Source organism: Vigna umbellata, chromosome 1, assembly GCF_029865625.1.
Source record: "Vigna umbellata cultivar VRB3 chromosome 1, Vumbellata_1.0, whole genome shotgun sequence".
NCBI lineage: Eukaryota > Viridiplantae > Streptophyta > Magnoliopsida > Fabales > Fabaceae > Vigna > Vigna umbellata.
In genome coordinates, this window is record NC_142165.1 from 28,528,662 (window position 1) to 28,548,397 (window position 19,736).

The 19,736-nt window shown below is 35.9% G+C and overlaps 1 protein-coding gene across 1 annotated transcript; it reads right to left on the reverse strand.

Moving 5' to 3' along the window:
- Positions 1–8,004: 8,004 nt before the first annotated feature.
- On the reverse strand, positions 8,005–19,447 carry LOC124840216 (L-arabinokinase-like). The gene is made up of 29 exons (XM_088102628.1): positions 19,300–19,447; positions 18,964–19,071; positions 18,478–18,546; positions 18,282–18,365; positions 17,631–17,707; positions 17,193–17,259; positions 16,376–16,433; positions 16,196–16,263; positions 16,053–16,115; positions 15,282–15,335; positions 15,081–15,183; positions 14,896–15,005; positions 14,670–14,789; positions 13,833–13,889; positions 13,526–13,692; positions 13,281–13,422; positions 12,991–13,074; positions 12,498–12,623; positions 12,167–12,297; positions 12,002–12,083; positions 11,653–11,740; positions 11,331–11,374; positions 11,119–11,214; positions 10,959–11,035; positions 10,322–10,519; positions 9,861–10,026; positions 9,392–9,463; positions 8,832–9,035; positions 8,005–8,369 (listed from the first exon to the last, which is right to left on the reverse strand). The coding sequence occupies exons 1-29, from the start codon at positions 19,405–19,407 to the stop codon at positions 8,202–8,204; spliced, it is 2,991 nt and encodes a 996-aa protein (XP_087958754.1). The 5' UTR covers positions 19,408–19,447; the 3' UTR covers positions 8,005–8,201.
- Between the last annotated feature and the right edge of the window lie 289 nt (positions 19,448–19,736).

The following is a 19,736-nucleotide window of genomic DNA, read 5'->3' on the forward strand; positions in this document are numbered from 1 at the left end:
AAAATAACAAAAGTTTTTAATTACATCACCAAATAGCAAAAATTAAAGTTTTCAAATCATTGGGCTGCCTCTCAGCAAGCGCTCTTTTATTGTCACTAGTTTGACACATGAAAGCTCACGTCACATATTTCATGTTGGTGTTCTTCTCTTTTTCCTCACACTAACTTATCAACATCTTCTTGTTCACCTTATTGAATCTCCTTGAATACAAAGCTTCAATCTCTATGACTCCATTCTCTTTAAGCTCTTTAACAACCCACAACTTGTTCTTGAATCTCACTAGTGTGCCAAGTTTGAATTGTTCATCCACCAAGTCATGATGAATCATCTTTCCTTCGCCATCTTTTTCTTCTCCTTCCTTAACCTGCGACAAGAAACAATTTTTACCTTTGATGACCGGTTTGACAACTTTAAGGCTAGTCACTGATGCGTCTTCATCTGCAACTTTATCACTGGTCTTCCTCACTTGATTCTACTGCTCATCATTGAAGACATCAAAGATCACCTCCTCTTCTTGGTCTTTAAGTGTTATCGTCCCATCATCCACATTGATGATTACCTTGGCAGTTTTCATGAATGGCCTTCCAAGAATAATAGGAGTCTTCACATCTTCCTTCATCTTCATCACTACAAAATCAACCAAGAATCTAAGTTTGTCTATGCAACCCACAACATCTTCCGCCACACCATAGGGCTTTTTGGTAGATCCATCTGTCAATTTCAAAGTAACCTTTGTAGGCTTCACTTTAAGACCACCCATCCTCTCAAGCAGAGATAAGGGCATCAAATTAATGCTTGACCCTAAATTAATTAGGGCTTTCCCTATCTTAACATTCCCTATGACGCAAGGAATAGTAAAACTTCCTAGATCTTTAACTTTTGGAGGAAGTGCCTTCTGCAAAATAACACTGCAATTGCCTTGTACATCAATAGTTTCCTCATCTATATATCTCTTCTTTTTCTCAACTCTGGTTGACTTTTCTGTACTCTGGTTGACTTTTATGCATTCTGGTTGCCTTTTCTGCATTCTGGTTAACTTTTGTGCATTCAAACTATTTGGTATTTTAACTCTTCTTTCAAATCATTCCAATAGCCTACAAAATCAAGGGAATTTAGTGATAAAGTCATCAAGTATAACCTTTACTCTCTTATTAACAAAACTAAATAAAAAACATGAGTTAAAGCAAGTTTCTAAGTAAAAAAGGGTGCATTTAGTATCAAAATTATATCACTAGATAACGGTATTTTCAACCGTTATCAGTTGTGAGAAGTTGTTCGGTGAGGAGCACGTCAAGGATTTAGCGGAGGTTTTTGGGCAAATACGCAAATATGCAATGCGTTTAAATCCTACAAAGTGTACCTTTGGGGTGGTAGCGGGAAAGTTTTTAGGGTTCATGTAACTACAAGAGGCATTGAGGCTAACCTAGACAAATGTCGAGCGGTAGTGGAAATGGGAAGCCCGAAGAGCCTGAAGGAGGTGCAGCGCCTAGTTGGACGTCTAACGTCTCTCACCCGTTTTATTCCCAAACTAGGTGAGCGTATAAGGCCTATTATTAGTATCATGAAGAAAAATTTGCCCAACAAGTGGGATGAGGAATGCGAGGCAGTGTTTGAGGAAGTCAAGAACATCGAGGCTAAGTGATACGCTGTCGTTGAAGCTATCAAATTAATACTACTTTTCAAGGCAACTTCAGTATTGGCAAGTAGTATTCAAGAAGGTAGATAGGGCTAAAGTAACCCTGAGTCGTCTCCCAACGAACACAGAATTGATTTTGAATATCTGACTCTTACGAATGCTATGCAATGCTTATGGATAAGAGTAATGTTTGGAGAATGTTTAAAGAACAAATAAGAAACTTAAAAACAGTTACGATGAAATAGGCTAATTCCACTGCTTTTCCAAGATAGATTCATCATCGGTTATTCACGGATAATTGTTCAATTGATTATTGTTTAAGTTTCAAATTAATTAAACTACATTCTTAATTAATTCGAGGGCGATCATGCATTTAACCAAAGTAAATTCTCAATCAAATGCAAAACCTTTCTAGATTATTCACAATAAATTCAACCAAAGTACATTCTCAATCAAATTCTATTGTGTTTAATCATGTCTATTCTTAAATCTCCTAACCAAATTAAAAACTAATCAATCAAAGTAAATTCTCAATTGATTATAATTGAAATTATTACTAATCAATCAAAGTACATTCTCAATTGGTAGTAAAAACCATTTAATCATATGAAAGTTCCTAAATTAAATCAAAGTAAATTCTCAATTTAAACCTAGAAACCCTAAAACTCATATAATCAATATGCATGTAGATTCAAACACATTATGATGCAAAAATCTTTGCTTTTAACAAGATAGAGAGATGAAAGACATAGAGAGAACAACTTAAATCAATAATCAAAGTAAACAATTGCATTAATTGAACGTAACCTCAGAATCCGTCATGGAATTATAGCAGAATAGCCCTAGATGCTTAGCTCTCCATGAATGGAGTTGAATACAAGATGAAAGAAAAGTGCGAGGAGTATGAGAGAATGAATTAATTAAGTGAAGTCTCTGGGTCTCTTTATATAGGGCTTGATTGGGCTTGGACTTTGAGTATTCAGTTGATAGAATCTTTTATCTTATATCTTCCAAATAACTAAAAGATTTAGATAATTATAACATTATTTGGAAGATATTTTCGGTTGATATTCCCAAATTAAATTAATTCAACAACTGAATTTTATCTTTTAGCTTTTCTGAATTTCCAAAATTGCACAAATGCCCTGAAATTTCCTTTATCTGCACTTTAGCCCCTTCTGAGTTTCTGAAATTGCAAGAAAGCCCCTCAGTTTGACCACTTTTGACCAGAGGAGACTTGTTGACCTGCTTTGACCAGTTTTGACCCAGCTTGCACGCACCAATCAGAGCTTCACACGTGGCTGCCCTCTTCCTTCCCCAATTAGGGTTTTAGATTGGGGGAAAGGAGAAAGGTTTCCTCTTGCGCCGTCACGAGCGAAGATGCGAGAGGGTTCCTACTATTTCTGGTTTTTCTGAGTGCAGGTTTGGTTTCACGTGCTGCCATGGTTGACGGTGACTATGCTGGGTTTGATGGCGGTTTCACGATATTGGCTTTCGCGATTCTGGGTCTGTGTTTCTTTGCAGGTTCTGATGCGGTGATGGAGGAAAGGTTCACGGCGTGGTGGTGGCACGGCAGTGACGGCAGCTATTGATGGTTGCGTCAATGGTGCGCGAGAAGCGTGGCGTCGCGGCAGCACGGCTGTGACGTTAGGCTTGCAGCAGCGGCACTGGCGGCTAGGGTTTCTGTGGAGAAGGTGGAAGATGATGCTCATGGGTTAGGGCTGACGTGGCGGCACATGGTTGGCTAGATCTGTGTGGGGAGGATTTGGACACGTGGCATGCTCTGGTGGAGTCTAACTTAGGAGGGGTATGGGTAGGGAAATTTAGGAGGTGTATTTAGAATAGGGTTACTGTTTGGGTTAGTATTGGGCCTGTTTAAGAGAAGAGGGGTGTATGTAAGGAAATTGGGAGGTGCAAGGGTAAAAGTTGCCTGTTTGGCCCATCTGTACATTATTTTCCAAATAAAATCTGATTTTGGGCCTTTAATTGCCATTTGGACCAACATAACTTATAATTTTAGCTGCACAAATAAACGTAAGAACATCCAAGAATATTTTATGCGTTAAAACTCACTTTTTACGTCTCCTTAATTCCCAAACCCAACAATTCCAATCATCACAAATTCACTTAAAATCAATCATTTAAGCACAATTATTCTATCAAAAATTTGAATTTTAAAGCATAAATGTGGGCATAAATATGCACTCATCACTAAGTCACCTGTATTGGGCCGACCGGTGCTAGGCCACGATTTGCAGTTATACTTGGCGGTGTCAGAAGCAACAATTAGCGCGACCATTGGTACAAGACCTACCCGAGTTTAGACTGTGTACTTCGTAAGTAGGGTGTTACACAATAAACAGAGGTGAGATATCAACAAGTCGAGAAGGTTGCTTTGGCCTTACTAAAAGCATCCCGATAGTTAAGACCGTACTTTCAGGGTCATCAAGTAGTTTTGAGAACCGACCACCCTATATCGAAGATTCTGAGGAAACCATATCTTGCTAGGACAATGGTGGGATGGCCAATGGAGTTATTTGAGTTCGGCCTACGATTTGGGCCACGCAGATTAGTAAAGGGCCAACACTTAGTAGAATTCCTGTCGGAGTTACTAACGGGGGAGGTAAGTCTTAACCGATCATGGATACTCTTCGTAGATGGGTCATCTGATAAGCAAGGAGGAGGAGCCGATGTGGTGTTGGAGTGCCCCAATGGCTTGATGGTAGAGTAGTCCCTCATCTTTCGCTTCAAGGTAAACAATAATCAGCCAAGTACGAAGCTTTGATTGTTGGCCTAGAGCTTGCAAAGGATCTTGGAGCCACTATGGTAGAATGTCAAACAGATTCTCAACTCATGGCCAGGCAGATGGATGGAAGCTTTCAAACGAAAGACGATCAGTTGCTGTAGTGTTTTCATAAGGCTAAGGAATTGGCCAAGAACTTCGCTAAGTTGGAAGTGAAGCACATACCATGAGCAGAGAACGTGCGGGCTGATAATTTATATAAGTTGGCGGGTGGAAAGGCAAAATGACAGTTATTCTCGATAATAAGGCAAGTGTTAGAAAAACCATCTATAGAATGCCTAACGATTGAGACTAAGGAAGAAGAAGAAAACTAGCGGGAAGAGGTAAGAGTGTTGATGAGAAAGCAAGAGACTAGGGAACTTGTACGATTGGCAGAGGCGAAGAAGATTGCTTGTTATGTCTTAGATGGAGATGAACTCTATCGGCGATGATTCACTACGCCACTTTTGAAGTGCGTTAAACTTGACGAGGCGAAGTACATTATGAGGGAGTTGCACGAAGGAGTTTATGACATGCACACTAGACAACGGACACTTAGAACTCAAGTTCTGCGAGCTAGGTACTACTGGCCGACTATAAAAAAGATTGTGCAAAAGTGCAAGAGCTACCAGGAACATGGAAACAACATTAACATACCACCCACGGAGCTACACCATATCATTTCCCCTTGGCCCTTTGCGCAGTGGGGAATGGATACCGTGGGACCATTTCCGATTGGGCAAACATAGAAAAAAATTTATTGGTCGTGGTGGATTATTTCACTAAGTGGGTAAAGGCAGAACTGTTATCGATGATTACAGCACAACAGGTTTAGAAGTTTGTCTAGAAACTGGTATGCTGCTTTGGTGTACCGAAGGTAATGATTACTGATAATGGATGTCAATTCATTGATAAAGGGTTAGCAGATTTCTACAAGGGCTTAGGAATCAAGCATGTAACCAGTTCGATTGTTGAGCACCCTTAAATGAACGGTTTAGCCGAGGCGTCAAATAAGATAATTGTGGCGAAATTGAAGAGGCATTTGGGAGAAGCAAAAGGCGCATGGGTGGATGATTTGCTTGACGCACTCTAGGGGTACTAGTGCACACCGCACGAGACTGCAGGAGAAACTCCCTTTAACATCACATTTGGGACAAGTATGATGCTACTGGTAGAAGTGGGGAAGCCTTCTGTTCAACGAAAACTGGAAGACTTGACCATCAACGAATAATAGTTGAGAGCTTACCTAGATGTCCTATCAGAACGAAGAGAAGTCGTAGCTATTCGGGTTGAGGCTCAGAAGAGGATGGTGCCACGTCGGTACAATGCAAAGGTAAGACCTAGGCAATTTTGAGAAGCGAATTTAGTCTGGCGCAACACTGGTGATACTTATAGAAATCGCAATTGCAGGAAACTAGCAACGAATTGGGAAGGGCCTTTCAAAATGCTTGAAAGCCTAAAGAATGGGGCCTACCAATTAGGTCACCCGAGCGGAAAAGCTATCCCCAACACATGGAATGCTTCGCATTTAAACTTTTATTTCGGTTAGATGCTGTGTAATTTTACGATAAATAAAAATAGGAGGTTTCAGGATCAATCATGTCTCCCAAGATACTCTTAGAGGATGCTTTTGCTTTTCTCAGTGAGGAGAACACTCTAATCGAATCAGAAGAAGAAACCTAGGAAGAACTCTCAAGTCTTCCTAGAGTTAAATCGATCAGTGAGGAGAATGCTCCCATCGAATCAAAAGAAGAAACCTTGAAAGAACTCTCAAGTCTTCCTAGAGTTAAACTAATCGGTGAGGAGAATTCTCCCATCGAGTCAAAAGAAGAAACCTAGGAAGAACTCTCAAGTCTTCCTAAAGTTAAAATGATCGGTGAGGAGAACTTTCCCATCGAATCAAAAAAAGAAACGTATGAAGAACTCTCAAGTCTTCCTAGAGTTAAACCGATCGTTGAGGAGAACGCTCCCATTGAATCAAACGAAGAAACCTAGGAAGGACTCTCAAGTCTTCCTAGAGTTAAAGTGATTGGTGGGGAGAATGCTCTCATCGAATCAAAAGAAGAAATCTAGGAAGAACTCTCAAGTCTTCCTAGAGTTAAACTGATCGGTGAGGAGAACGCTCTCATCGAGTCAAAAGAAAAACCCTAGACAGAACTCCCAAGTCTTCCTAGAGTTAAATTGATCGGTGAGGAGAACGCTCCCATCAAGTCAAAAGAAGAAACCTAGGCAGAACTCCCAAGTCTTCCTAGAGTTAAACTGATCGATGAGGAGAATGCTCTCATCAAATCAAAAGAAGAAACCTAGGCGGAACTCCCAAGTCTTCCTTGAGTTAAACTGATCGATGAGGAGAATGCTCTCATCAAATCAAAGGAGGAAAGTTAGGGAAAACTTAGAAGTCTTCCTAAAGTGAACCGATCTATATATACATAATCAAGGAAAGCGAGAACGAAAGATAAAGCACGAGGAAGGAGTGAAATATAATTAGTAGGAAAGAAATATTTAAAGAAGTGTTTATAGAAAAAGAAGTTAAAGATAAGGAGTTGAGATAAAAAAAAAGTTAAAGAGGAGTTAAGAGAAAAAGAAAACAAAAAGAGAAGGAATTTGTTCAAAGAAGGGAAATTTTAGAAAAAAGAATACAAAAGAAAAGAATAAAAAAGCAAAAAGAGAGGAAGAAAAAGAGCTAAAACTAATAATAAAGATATTTTATATATTTGTGCAAATATTATTTGTCTATTCAATAATAATGTGAAAAAGAGTTTTACACTTCATTTGATATCAATCAATAATATTATTAGCATGATTTTAATTCTGAAACAAATAAATAAATAAACTAATAAAAGAATGATATCTAACATGGTTATGATGACTTTCCTGAAAAAATTGTCTCATGATAGGAGGAAGATCCTTGAAGAAAGAGGAAATAATATAATAAGAGAGATCCATATAATTTTATACTTTCTTATAATTCTTATTATATGTTAATTCAAAATATCATTATCCAAATTAATTATCGATACAATTCCTCCTTTCACCTTTTAATAAGAGTTTAATAATGCACAATGCCTTACTAAGTCCGACAAGACCACAAGATATATTAAGATGTTGAAAATATTGGATAAATTAAGACAGGGCTACCCACTTGACAACTCCTCGGTGTTTAATTTGGTTGAAATTTTCTCTCCATGACAATATCATTGTTGCAAATCCTAAGAACTAGAAGAACTAGAAATTTTCCAAGCAACTAGGGATGATTGTATGTATGGCTGTAAATTTGATGCAGAAAATTTGATGCAACAGGACAATAATCATGTCAACTTGAGTTAGCTGAACCAGTGTACAAACATAACCAAGAGGGTCTTAACCTTAAATAAATATCACCCATCTTAAAACTCCTCAATCCTATATTAAAATATGCTTAGACAACATACTCTGATAATATATTAATACCACATTATCCTTCTCATTCATTATCTCACTAATATTTTATCTAAAATTATTTTCAGAGAAACTTCCATACGGTTTATGTTAATTTCCATTTGGCTTCAAATAATTTTGATACGCGGGAATACAAGGTACATCAGGAAACAGCCAAACAAAAGTTCAAATAATGTTTTTTGTTCACTATTTACGGCCATATAAATTTTAGTAAAAAAAATCATTATAAGAAAGTGCAAATGTTAAATAATAGATAAAAATGGTTCAAAATGTGACGAAACTGTACATATTCCGTGAAAGATAGTGAAGGTAAGAATTCCTAAGGTACTGGACTATAAGCCATGATCAACTGCTATTTTCCACTGTGACTGCAGCATCATCATCACCCGTATTAGCCTTTTTTGGGGCAGCTCGACGGCGTATTTTCAGGTACCCAAATTTTCCAGCACCTGGTGATGAACCCTCAAAAAGAAAAGGCATATAACCAGTAGCTTTCTTGTATCTCTGCTGAACCTGCATCAAAATTCGTTGTAAGATTCAGACTGCAAGTATTTCATGATGTCTCACTATGGCTAAGTTCTACAAAGATAGAATCAGATGCTACCATGAGAAAACAAACAGCATTTACAATGAGAAAAAGTTGGTTTAAACATGCTTTTAGCTATAGTTTTTGCAAACTATTGAAAGTTTGTTTGGGTAAACTTCTTAATAGATACTTAAAGACAAAAAATGAAATAGGCTATACATAAACTAATTAAGTTCTACAAATAAATTTAAGTATTAGTTAAAAACCAACTTTTTTAGAAAAGCTAATTAACTTAAAAAAATTATTTCATTTTCCTTTGATAGCATCTACAGAATCTTTATTCAAGTAGAATCTTAATCATGAAAACCTTACTTACCTTCTATCCACAAGAGATGTTCAGTATATTTAGTTATGATACTGTATTAATTTAAAATCATTGAAATGAATACCTCAAAAATGTGTTCACTGCTCTTGAGACAGTTTCTACCAATTACACAAACTGTTCCGCCTGAACCACCACCAGTTATCTTGGCTCCATATAAAATCCCACCTTCAGATTTAGATTCTGCACTGTGCTGCAACTCTTGCACTAAGTGTACAAGCCTATCTGTTCCATCAGAGCCAAGTCCACAAGCACTGTAGCTGTAGTGGCACTGCATAAGATAGTTAAAACTCAATTACTTTCCCCCATTTGTAGTTTGGTATTCTTCAATTCCAATGCCAAAGTTAATATTCAAAAAGGGAACAGGAAAATAATTTTCTATCAAACAAGTAATAAGTCTCCAATTAAACAGTAAATAATATAGACATTCAACTAACTATTCTAATCTTCCTGTTTATACAAAGAATGTTAAAAGAAAGTGAATGATTTATCATGGACAAGACATTGTTCATAATATGATAAAAATGGAGTTTAAAATACTAAAAATAGGAACCAAAGCCAATAGTATCACGTGTTCATCGAAATTTATTATCATGGTAAGTTGATCAACTGAAGCTGTAGATGTACCTGATATAGTAGTTCTCCTAAGGATGCAAGCTGATAGGTTGAAGATGCAGATGATAGAAGTGCCTTGAAGGTCTGCACAAAATATGATGGATAAGTAATTAAAATTCAAATAACTATAATAGAAAATATGATATATACTTGTATCATGATACCAGGTGAAAGTTACCACATGAAAAAAATATGTTCTTAAGAGTCAACGTCTCTTGTAGAACGTGGATTAGGTGTGACAAAGTATTCAAATGTACCATCCTATGATCTACATAATATAACAGTTATTTGCCAAATATAATGGCTTGACTACATAATTAACTTTCCAAAAAAAAAGAGAAAGACAAATTTTCTGAAGTATAAAATTACGACAGGAGAGTTTTACTGAGACTAGTACATAATAATTGGGCAAAAGAATGCAACAACTAGAACAAATCATGAGTTACTTGAAACCAATTTAAAGCTTTAATGAAGTCCTAACCTTGACTCGGAAGTTTTCATAGATTGGATGCGTTGTGGGAGCTTTAACTACGTAAGTACGCTTCTGATCAATAATAGTGACAGGATCATTATGATTTTCATGTTGCTCTAAAAATGTCTCACCAACAATGGACTCTGGAAGAGACTTAGCATAAAGAGCCTCAAATCTGCAAATAAAAAATGAATAATACTTGAGTTCCAAAATTGTACGGATTAGTACTGATATCTAGCAGAGCAAGTTGATGAAGAAATTGAAAAGGTCAATACAATGTTTAAGCATGATAATGATCCAATTAACAGATAATGAGACCATTTTATAATACTCCTCGAAGCCATTGGATAAGCAATCATATGGTGATTATAGGTAAGTGTCGTAGTAGTTCTATATGCAGAAATAATTTATCTGACATAATAATCCACTCGTGATAACTTATTTTATGAAAAGGAGAAAAAAGGATTTACCTATGAGGTGGCAAATTACATAAGTAATCTAAGGAGGCTTCTTGTTTGAGTAGTTCTAGATCATCTTGTTCCACTTCATCATAGTTCAACCCATTAGCAGCACAACTCTTGGACAATTCCTCAGAAGCCTTGGCCTTTATCATCTTCATACCCATAAAGGTGCCAATTCTAACAGAACCATAGTCTGCACCTCCAACGCTGAAATAAACAACGCTTACGATAGTTCATGAACATGCCCAAGATAGAATAAGGAGGACTAAAACAGGATATTCTTGTTAAAGCATAGGTTTCTGCTGCTCTGTCAAGTGCAATCCTTATAAAACTTATTTAGGGTAAGCAGAAACTTTCACTATTTATATCTTTAATCTCATCTCTCTCTCTCTCTTTTATTGTATAATAGATGCGAGTTAAGTATCAATGGTTCCCTCCAAGTAGAAACTGTCTATCACCACAAGTGAGTGGCAGTTAAAATATCTTGCCATCATTTTTCCTCATATTTCCCGAAAGACAACAAAAATTCTAGTTTCATTAACACAACCAATAATTACAGCATCTTTACTCTAGGAAACCGAAACTGATGGTCACAACAGAAAAAGATGTATGCAGGAAATTTGGCAAATCATGATAGATCACAAACCTGTGTCTTATTCCAGAATCAATTCCCCAGAAACGGATATGGCTGGGAATGTCAACAAGACCAATAATTTCCGCAGGCTACAACAATGAAGAGCAGTACCATGATATAGTGTCTAAAGAATAAGAAAATATAATTTTAGATAACTCGTAATGATGCTCACCTGGCAAACCATAGCAAGAAGTTTGTTGGCTTCACCGCATGCTGAAGCCATCTGGTCCATGACTCCGCAAGGAGCTCCTACAATGTGGTTTTCCACCTGATGAAAATTGTAAGAGATCAATTGAAATTACATCTAGTGGACAATGCATGCCAAAGATAAAATATAAAATCATAGGAAATCAATGTGGATCAGAGTAATGCATAAAGTCCAACCTTCTGGCAGAGTATGGCCAGTTCCCTTGGGCTGATATTTAACCCTGAGTTACAGAAACAGAGAAATTAATTTACCCACATGAAAAAAATTGGACCTATTTAGGCATTCAGTAAACACCAAAACGGTATCAAGATCAGAAAAATGAGAAGGTTCTCTTTTCGATAGAAGAGAATGAACCATTGATAAAAGAGATCTCCTTTGTGAAATCACTTTGAAGAAGATTAATTTTACTCGATGTGAAGTCGCATTAAAATGACCAAAAATAATGAAAGAGTTTACATTTTAGTGGTTGAATATTTAACATAACTGAAGCATAATTACCATGAGCAGCTGCAATAGCAGACATACTAGCAACCTCCACAGAGGCAGAAGATGATACACCTTTCCCTTCTGGAACTGCAGATGAAACCTACATATTTGTTTACATTGTCTACATATTAGAATATAAATAATATGGAGATAGAGTAAGTGGCACAATTATAGGCCAGTACAATTGTTTCAACATTGCACTAAAGGAGGCAAGATACTCCCATCGAGAACTGAGTTGAATGTGAAAATCATTGACAATAATGTTATCAACACCCATGGGGAATGTTATCAGCATTCAGTAAGATATTTTATTGTTTGGTAAAGTGAAGTATCAGTAACACAGGTTGAGAAAAGGAGGTACCAGCATGCTTATACTATCTTCAAATCGAACACCCAATTCAGTCATTAAGACCAAAATAGAACCTGCTACATATGCTGCCCACCTGTGATAGTTATTCATATTAGTCTCATGGAATGCCAGACATGCCTTACTCGTATAATAAAATCATGCACAAGTGCTACCCACTTTTGGGAAGGATCTTGAGCAAAGTATTTCTTTGCTTTCTCATATGTGATTGGTTTGCCTTCTTCCATAAAATCAGACAAATCCATGTCAAATGTTGGGCCTCGATTGCTCAATTCTGATCCAAATGATACCTGACATGATCAAGATTCATTTAGATCACACAATAAGAAAGTCTAATTATAGAAAAAACTGCAAGGAAAGATATCCAGCTAATGTTTGTAGTTTTATCATCAAGATTATTCACTTCTCAAGCTTTGTTGTTACACAAAACTCCAATCAAGTTGTCAATGTGAACTAGTATATAGAAATTTCCAAATGTTCTCCAACATACGATTTGCAAGACAGCAGTTGGATTTCCTCCTTTGTCATTCTGCCGAGCTTCAGCATGTTTCCACAGCCTATGTTTACTTGGATGGATTCTTTGCAAAGCAACATGACAGGCTTCCTTAATTGGCATCTACAGAAAAGTGAAAGAAAGAGAATAAAAAGGCCTTAGTGAGTAGTAGTTTTTATGAATAACTTTGTCAGTTCTGTAACATTTTCAGGCTAAACTAATCGTATAGAAACGTGTCAGTCAATGAGTTGAAAATATTACAACACAATGTTTAGCACTGTACATTTCAGTTTTAGTAGCAGTAGTAGTAGTGTTATGCAATACAGTAGTAGCAGTTGGACATGTAATACGGTAGTACATATTCATCATGCTAAACAATAGAGCTTCAAATCTATAATAATGTATTATTATAAACGTTAAAGTATGTGAAAAAGTTAACAGTTGAAAGTATATGTAATGAACACTAAAACCCTTAGGAGAGTGATTCAACCTGCAGAACAAGACTTCCAGAATAGTCAGCAATACCACCCATAACATCTAATCTTCCAGGAGCTCTCGTAACAAAAATGTCCTCCTGTCACAAGAATAGAACAGTGTCAAAAGTTAAAGAACAAACAGCAAAAGGTCTTTGAATTTAATAGATAATGAAGTGTACTGCCATGGAATGTCATAGTAATGAGATTTCATCATTATTTCAATCATTAAAAGGATTGCTAGTATCCATTGAGAGCTCTTAGGGTAAAAGAAAAAATTGATTGACCACACAAAAATGATTAACACCTGCCAGTTGAAGAGACTGGCTGCAGCCTTACGCTCCCGCCTTTTGTGCTTCTCCTCTAATTCAGACAGGCTATGTAAGAATGCCATAGTATCCGGAAGTCCTTGAACATCTCCATGAAGAATGTCAAAGTTTGCAAAGTCCCTGAAGAAACAATACAAGGAAACAAAAAGGAGACAGTTATATTATTAGTTATTAGGAAACAACCAACAAGATTATACCCCTGAAAAAGTAAGGTGATACCCACGGGCTCAATGCTAAGCTTCCATCATCCACAGGGGAACCAGGTGTCGTGGGCCCAAGTTGGTCTTCTGCAGTTGTATACCATTCTGGGATTGTAATGTCTCGGCCAGAGGCCCTTTGAAGTTGATACCCAAGAACTATGGCATCACGCAACCTTCTAGCACCACTAAGCTGGATATTACAAGTCAATTGAAATGAAAATTCAAAATATTATCACTTTCAGTACATCTTCATGAAAGCAGAGTTGGCCAAGGCTGGAAAAGTTTAACAAAAGCCAACAATGCAAAAAGTTATATCCAGAAATTGTTTACCTTATCTGATGCATAATTTTTTCCTAAAGCTGTCTCCTGCAGGATGCGTGCTGCTACCTACATTTTCAAATGTTTTATAAAAAATAATCACTTCTTTTGGAATGATTAAAAACATCAATGGTGACATAGATAGACATGATCAATGTGGGGAAAGGAGCAACCCTAGAAAAATTTAAACATCCGAACACTAATTGGTGGATGATTACAATCCAATAAAAAGATAAACAATTTATTATTTCAGTCAAATTACAGAAACAGATCACAATGTTGAAACATCTACCCCGAGCAGTAAAATTACTGGCAATGACAATGCTAGGTTAAATATTACCTGTCTTATTGTTGTAACTGTCTCATCAGATAAATTCAGAATAGTTATAGCTTGAAAGATTTTTAACTCAAAATTCTAGTGTAGGTTGTTACAAAGGAGGGCCAAAGAATTAGCTTTATATGTTACACTACAACTGGGTCCTTTGAGATAAAAAGTGCATGGTTCAGCCCATTTGAGCTCCGATTGTATTTGTATCTCCACTGCAAACTTTCTTTTCTCACAGTTCTTTTAACTTCTGAAAAACTAATGTTACTATTACCCCATAAATCATGTTTTTCCTCTTAAACAGTTTCAATTCATCATTCAAACAGACACTTTGTGGTCATGAAACAAAAAAGGAAGGTTAGAAATTTCTATCATTCCTAAAATAATTTAGACAAATTAACTTGATTCTTATACACTCTATTTCTTCAACATGAGTCCATACCCTACTCCTGCCATTGACCAGACGTTCCACAACTATAAATATAGTTTTTGAAGAGTTGATTAGTAAAAGAAAAATATAGTACCTCACCACCATTAATGCCTCCTTCATAGCTGGGTTTCAAACTTAACACTCGTTCAAGATAAGGTCTCCAATGACCAGTCAGTAAATCCCTTCTAATCATTTCAACACCACATTGATAATGCTAAAAAAGAAAGATAATTTTGTGTAAGGCACTCTAAACAAATAACATTGAAGCAAAAAGAAAAAAAAAAGAAAAACAAACCTAACAGAGAAAGTCAATAAACTACCTCAAGCATATTTCTCAAAAAAGGTTCTTCATTGAAATAATCTCTTCGTACAAAGACAAAAGGGCACTTGTATGCCAAGGCCTCACTAACTGTGCCATATCCAATTTTCCCTATAATAACAAACAGCAATTAGAAACTCTTTCATCTAATCCATTTTTAGTTGCAACAATGTGTTTTATACTGACCAAGCATACAGTCAGATGCTGCAATAATGTCAGGTGTATACGCATCTTGAGCAAGTTTTATGAAGTTAGGTGGAAGGTCATCACTTTTAGAAGCACCACAAACCTGGATCGTAGAAATAAGGCATCACAATAATACACAAGTACAATAAATGAACGTTTTAAATGAGACAGCGATACATAGCAGACTGGTTGAAGAAGTACCAGGCACAACCAGCCAGGCGGTAAGAATTCCTCCTTTAGCTTCAATCCTGATGGCTGGAGACAAGACATAATAGAGGAAAAAGTAAGATGAAAAGGTAGTGACTCTGTTTCAAATCATTAGTCGAGTTCCATGCCCCAAAATCCAGAAAAGTGTAAAATTTACAAGTGCATGGTCAATAGATTACAAAAGATCAATAAAAAAATCAGAACTGACAATAAAATATACTGCAATATATCTTTACTGGAAGTTTAGACTTTTATTATGAATTTGTGTTGGTGCCAGAAATGTTAATTAGAACAACACACGAATATATGCACTGCTGATTTTACAGAATACAAAGGAGTACCCACAGTTATATCAAAAACATTATTAACTTCATGAGGAAATAATCAACGCACATATGATAACTGAAATCAAGGATAGAGTGATACATAATACTAATTATTATACATGTACTTTAATCATGAGATTTTAATTGAAGCTTCTGTTTTATGTAAAAAGATGGTCATGAGGGAAGATAATTGCAGAAAAACTGAAAGAATGACATCAGGAATAAGGGCATCAAACTGTTTTGCATTTGATACTTAAGTAGGACATTAAAATATCCCACACAACCAAAACATATCATTACAACAGCATTCAAAAATTCAAGTACATGAACAACATCGTATCAAGAAAGTCAAAGAGACACAGATAGCAAGCAATTATTACAACCCATACCAAGAAAAAATCAAGGTTTGGTCCTTAAAAGAGGAGCTCTAGATAATTACCTGCCCACCAAAGTTTAGAATAACTAGTTTCACATCATCAGTTACCCCAAGTTCCTTCCTCACCTTCAACAAGAAAAATCACAAGCTCAGATTAAGAGATAGGTCATCGTATCATAAGATTCATCTTGGTTTGTAAGGTATACCTCTTTTGCAGATTTGTGCAACCTCCTCACAACGAGAGGGACATCAAAAATATCCCGAAAAGCGGGCACTGCAAAAATTGGAGATGCCAAATTCTATTTAATCATTCCCATAACCACATCTAAGGGGATATTAAATTAATATTAGGTTATTGCCATGAAACTATATAAAAATTGACCTACTTGGGCAATATCCGGGGAGGCGAATAAGGAACTCGCAATGTGAATAGTCCTCCGCTATCTGCAGCAATGCATATTCAATTACACTTATTTATCATGTTTCAAGCACAAAGCATAACAAGTGAAAAAGGACAAAACTAAGAGCATAATTTTCCATTTAAAAGTTTCAGCCTATTCTTATGCTTCATAGTTATTGTTGGAAACAAACTAGGTCATATCTCTACCCACTGCAGGGTATCTGAACAATTACGACATTAGCATTACAAACTAAGAACATAGATGACTTCCAAATAAGCCCACTTTCTAAGATAGTATCACAGCCTAGCCTAATGAGATATGTTAGGTCTATCATACCATCCACTATTGGGTCTCTATCTAAAATCCCACAAATATCTAGCCTCACATTCAAAATGTTCAGGAATGAGAGGATGAGTTGGAACATCAACTAGAGATATGGCCTAATTATAGTCTATAGGTGGGTGCAAACCTCACATTACAAGACAGTTTATGAGGTTAGGTTAAGCTTGAAGTCTACTTTCTAAGAAATTTTAACAAATAAATGTGGAGGGGATATAGAGATGAAGCATTAATTTATTTGTGAATTCTTTCATGAGTCTTCAACAACCTTGATAGTTGAGAAAAATTGAAAAATAACTTGTAAAATTACATATTTGTCACAAGTTTTATACAAGTGACTAAATGCTGAGCATAAAAATTCCAAATTCTGGGACAAATCAGAGAATCAACAACTTCTATAAATTTCTCTCGACAAACAAAGATATGAAACAAGATAACTTGCTATATGAAGAAGATTTATAACCTCCCAAACTATTGAACGATGATTTAGTCCAGCAGCCATGACATACTCTGCATAGATGAAGTCCCAACTGAAATCACAAAGACATGGAACAAGACTAAAAATGGGCTCTGAACAAAAACAATCACTCTTGGACATACATGTACATTTAAAGTTTCAATTGATACAGGCAATAAAGTAGAAAGTATATGCATATCCCTGTAAGCAACTTAAAGTTGATCTATGACATGCATTTGGAATACTGAAATGATGATAAAAATACCCTAAACTGAGATGAAAGGATACGTAAAATTCATGAAAATATATTTGTCAGCTAAATTTTCTGAAATCATAGGCAAACAACTCCTGTGCTTCCTACATATAATGGTCTTCCCTCAACCAATTACTGTAAGAAACAAAAGAAAAAGAAATTAAAGGATAATGGAGGTGTGCATAGGATACCTGAAATTAGTCACACAAACAGAGCGAATGCCTGCATCCGCTGCTGCTCGACATGCAACTGGGACAACATCCGAGACCTGTTTTCTCGTGTTAGCTTTACAAGGATCCACCAAGTATACAATATACAAATTTTATTTTTGAGGAGGAAAAATTCATGTTCTTTTCAAAAACAGTTGTAAAATATTTAAAGTTTTTTGGATAAGCTTTTGGGGACAAAAATGCAGAATCTGAAAATAATCAGATCTTAGATTTTTCTTAGAAGATAGGAATGTATTTCTGAAAAAAAAAATGGTGATAAACAAGAGAAACAGTTGTGAGAAAGAAAGGGAGACTGTTTTCCAGACAAAAAAATCTTGCTGAATTTAAAATTTACAAGTCCTATACCTAATTTTTCTTAGAGATGGTAAGTAATTTTTCCAGAAAAAGGGGACAAACCCAAACAAACTACTTTTTCATAATTATAATCAAATGCAAAATTACTTCTGTTACATAAAATCTTTATCAAACAATCAATTTTTTAACCATCCTTATAACTACCTTTTTCAGAAGTCCAAACTAATGTGTTAGAAGTTATTATAAGCATTATGAATTAGTTATCAGTTTCCCTTTCACTTTTGTTTCCAATAAAAAGGGGAAGAAGATGTAATGTACCACTAAGTCAGCTTTAATAGAGTTCAACCACTCAGATTCTTGAGCCAAGATTTTTGCACGGGGCTTCACTGCTGTTTCAGAATACTAACATAACCACAAACAAGCAAGGGATAAGCAACAGAAAGAAACAATATTAAGGCATCTACCTCAAAACTCAACAACTATAAACAATCCAAAGGCAATGGCATTGCCATACCTTAGCCAAAGAGGCAAGGCGATCAACGGTCAACGCATCTGCCTGAACAGCTCCACAGTCCAAAAGCACCTATTTTACACAGATGGATAAACAAACATGAACTTTATAAGCAACCTCTTTAAAGCATTGTACATGTACACAAATTGAAAATTCTCACAAACAGTTCGATCTGATCCGGGTTGCTATCTATTGCAATTGGGATCAACATGACACTAAAAGAAACTCCACCGAAGAACATTAACAACCCTTAAACAACATTTTTTTAACAGCACAGAACTCCCCCTTTTTCATCAAAATCATGAAGCTTCCAAAAGCAACAAGGATAGACTACGATCCACAGGTTACACATATGCGTTTAGACATTACTTCTTCCTTAACAATCATATTAATTATTAACTAGATTATGAACACTGTCTTTCGGATAGCATTATAAAGAGACTTTAAAGATAAAAGAAATAGATAAATAAGCAAAAAATTCAAACTCACTTTGCGAATGAACAAGCGAGGAGACTGTATTTCAGTGGTGAAAACAAAATCAGGAGCACCAGTGACGACGTGCACATCATGCCCCGCGAGAATCAAATGCCGCACCACCTAGCATACAATTCGAATAATAAAAAAAAAACACTCCATCATAACAAAACCAAAAAGAAAAAACTACCCCCACAAAACAGACACAGAAAAAATCAATTTTTTTTTCATTTTATACCAGATGATCAAGGCCAAAACTAAAAACCCAGAAACAAAAGGCAATTTTTAAGAATGAAAGATAAAGCACCCATTTAATTAGAAAAACAAAGGTGTCTTGGCATAGACAGAGACCTCAGTAACTCGAGTGGCATGGCCAAAACCATGACCAGTGACATAATACGCAAATACTAGGTGCTTTGTGGAAGCTGAGACTCCGTCACTCTCTTGCTCGATCCTCATTTTGCAGTGATTCTACTTCTTTCAAAGTCTCCAACAAGAGAATGATGGTACTGTATGTTTCAGATGATAAATTGGTGCTTTTATTTATATATTATCCATGAAGAATGAATGAATGATAATTAATTAATTAATTAATTAATTAATTAAACATTTATTAATCACCTCTTTCTGTTATTGTTATTATTTTCTTTTTATTCAATTTTGTTACTTTTCATAAGCTATTTCATCAATTTTCTTAATTTTAAAAATGCAACAACAACTGTTATTATATTTTACGTAAACTAGAAAGGTTGATTTAAAAACTGTAAACCTTGTTATCATTAACTATA

Excerpts from the sequence above, each read along its gene's own strand:
- LOC124840216 (XM_088102628.1), bottom strand. The coding sequence starts at position 19,407 with ATGAGGATCGAGCAAGAGAGTGACGGAGTCTCAGCTTCCACAAAGCAC. Across the intron at positions 15,006-15,080 it reads AGCATCTGACTGTATGCTTG|GGAAAATTGGATATGGCACA; the intron begins GTCAGTATAAAA and ends TTGTTATTATAG. Across the intron at positions 13,693-13,832 it reads AAAATTATGCATCAGATAAG|CTTAGTGGTGCTAGAAGGTT; the intron begins GTAAACAATTTC and ends TGTAATATCCAG.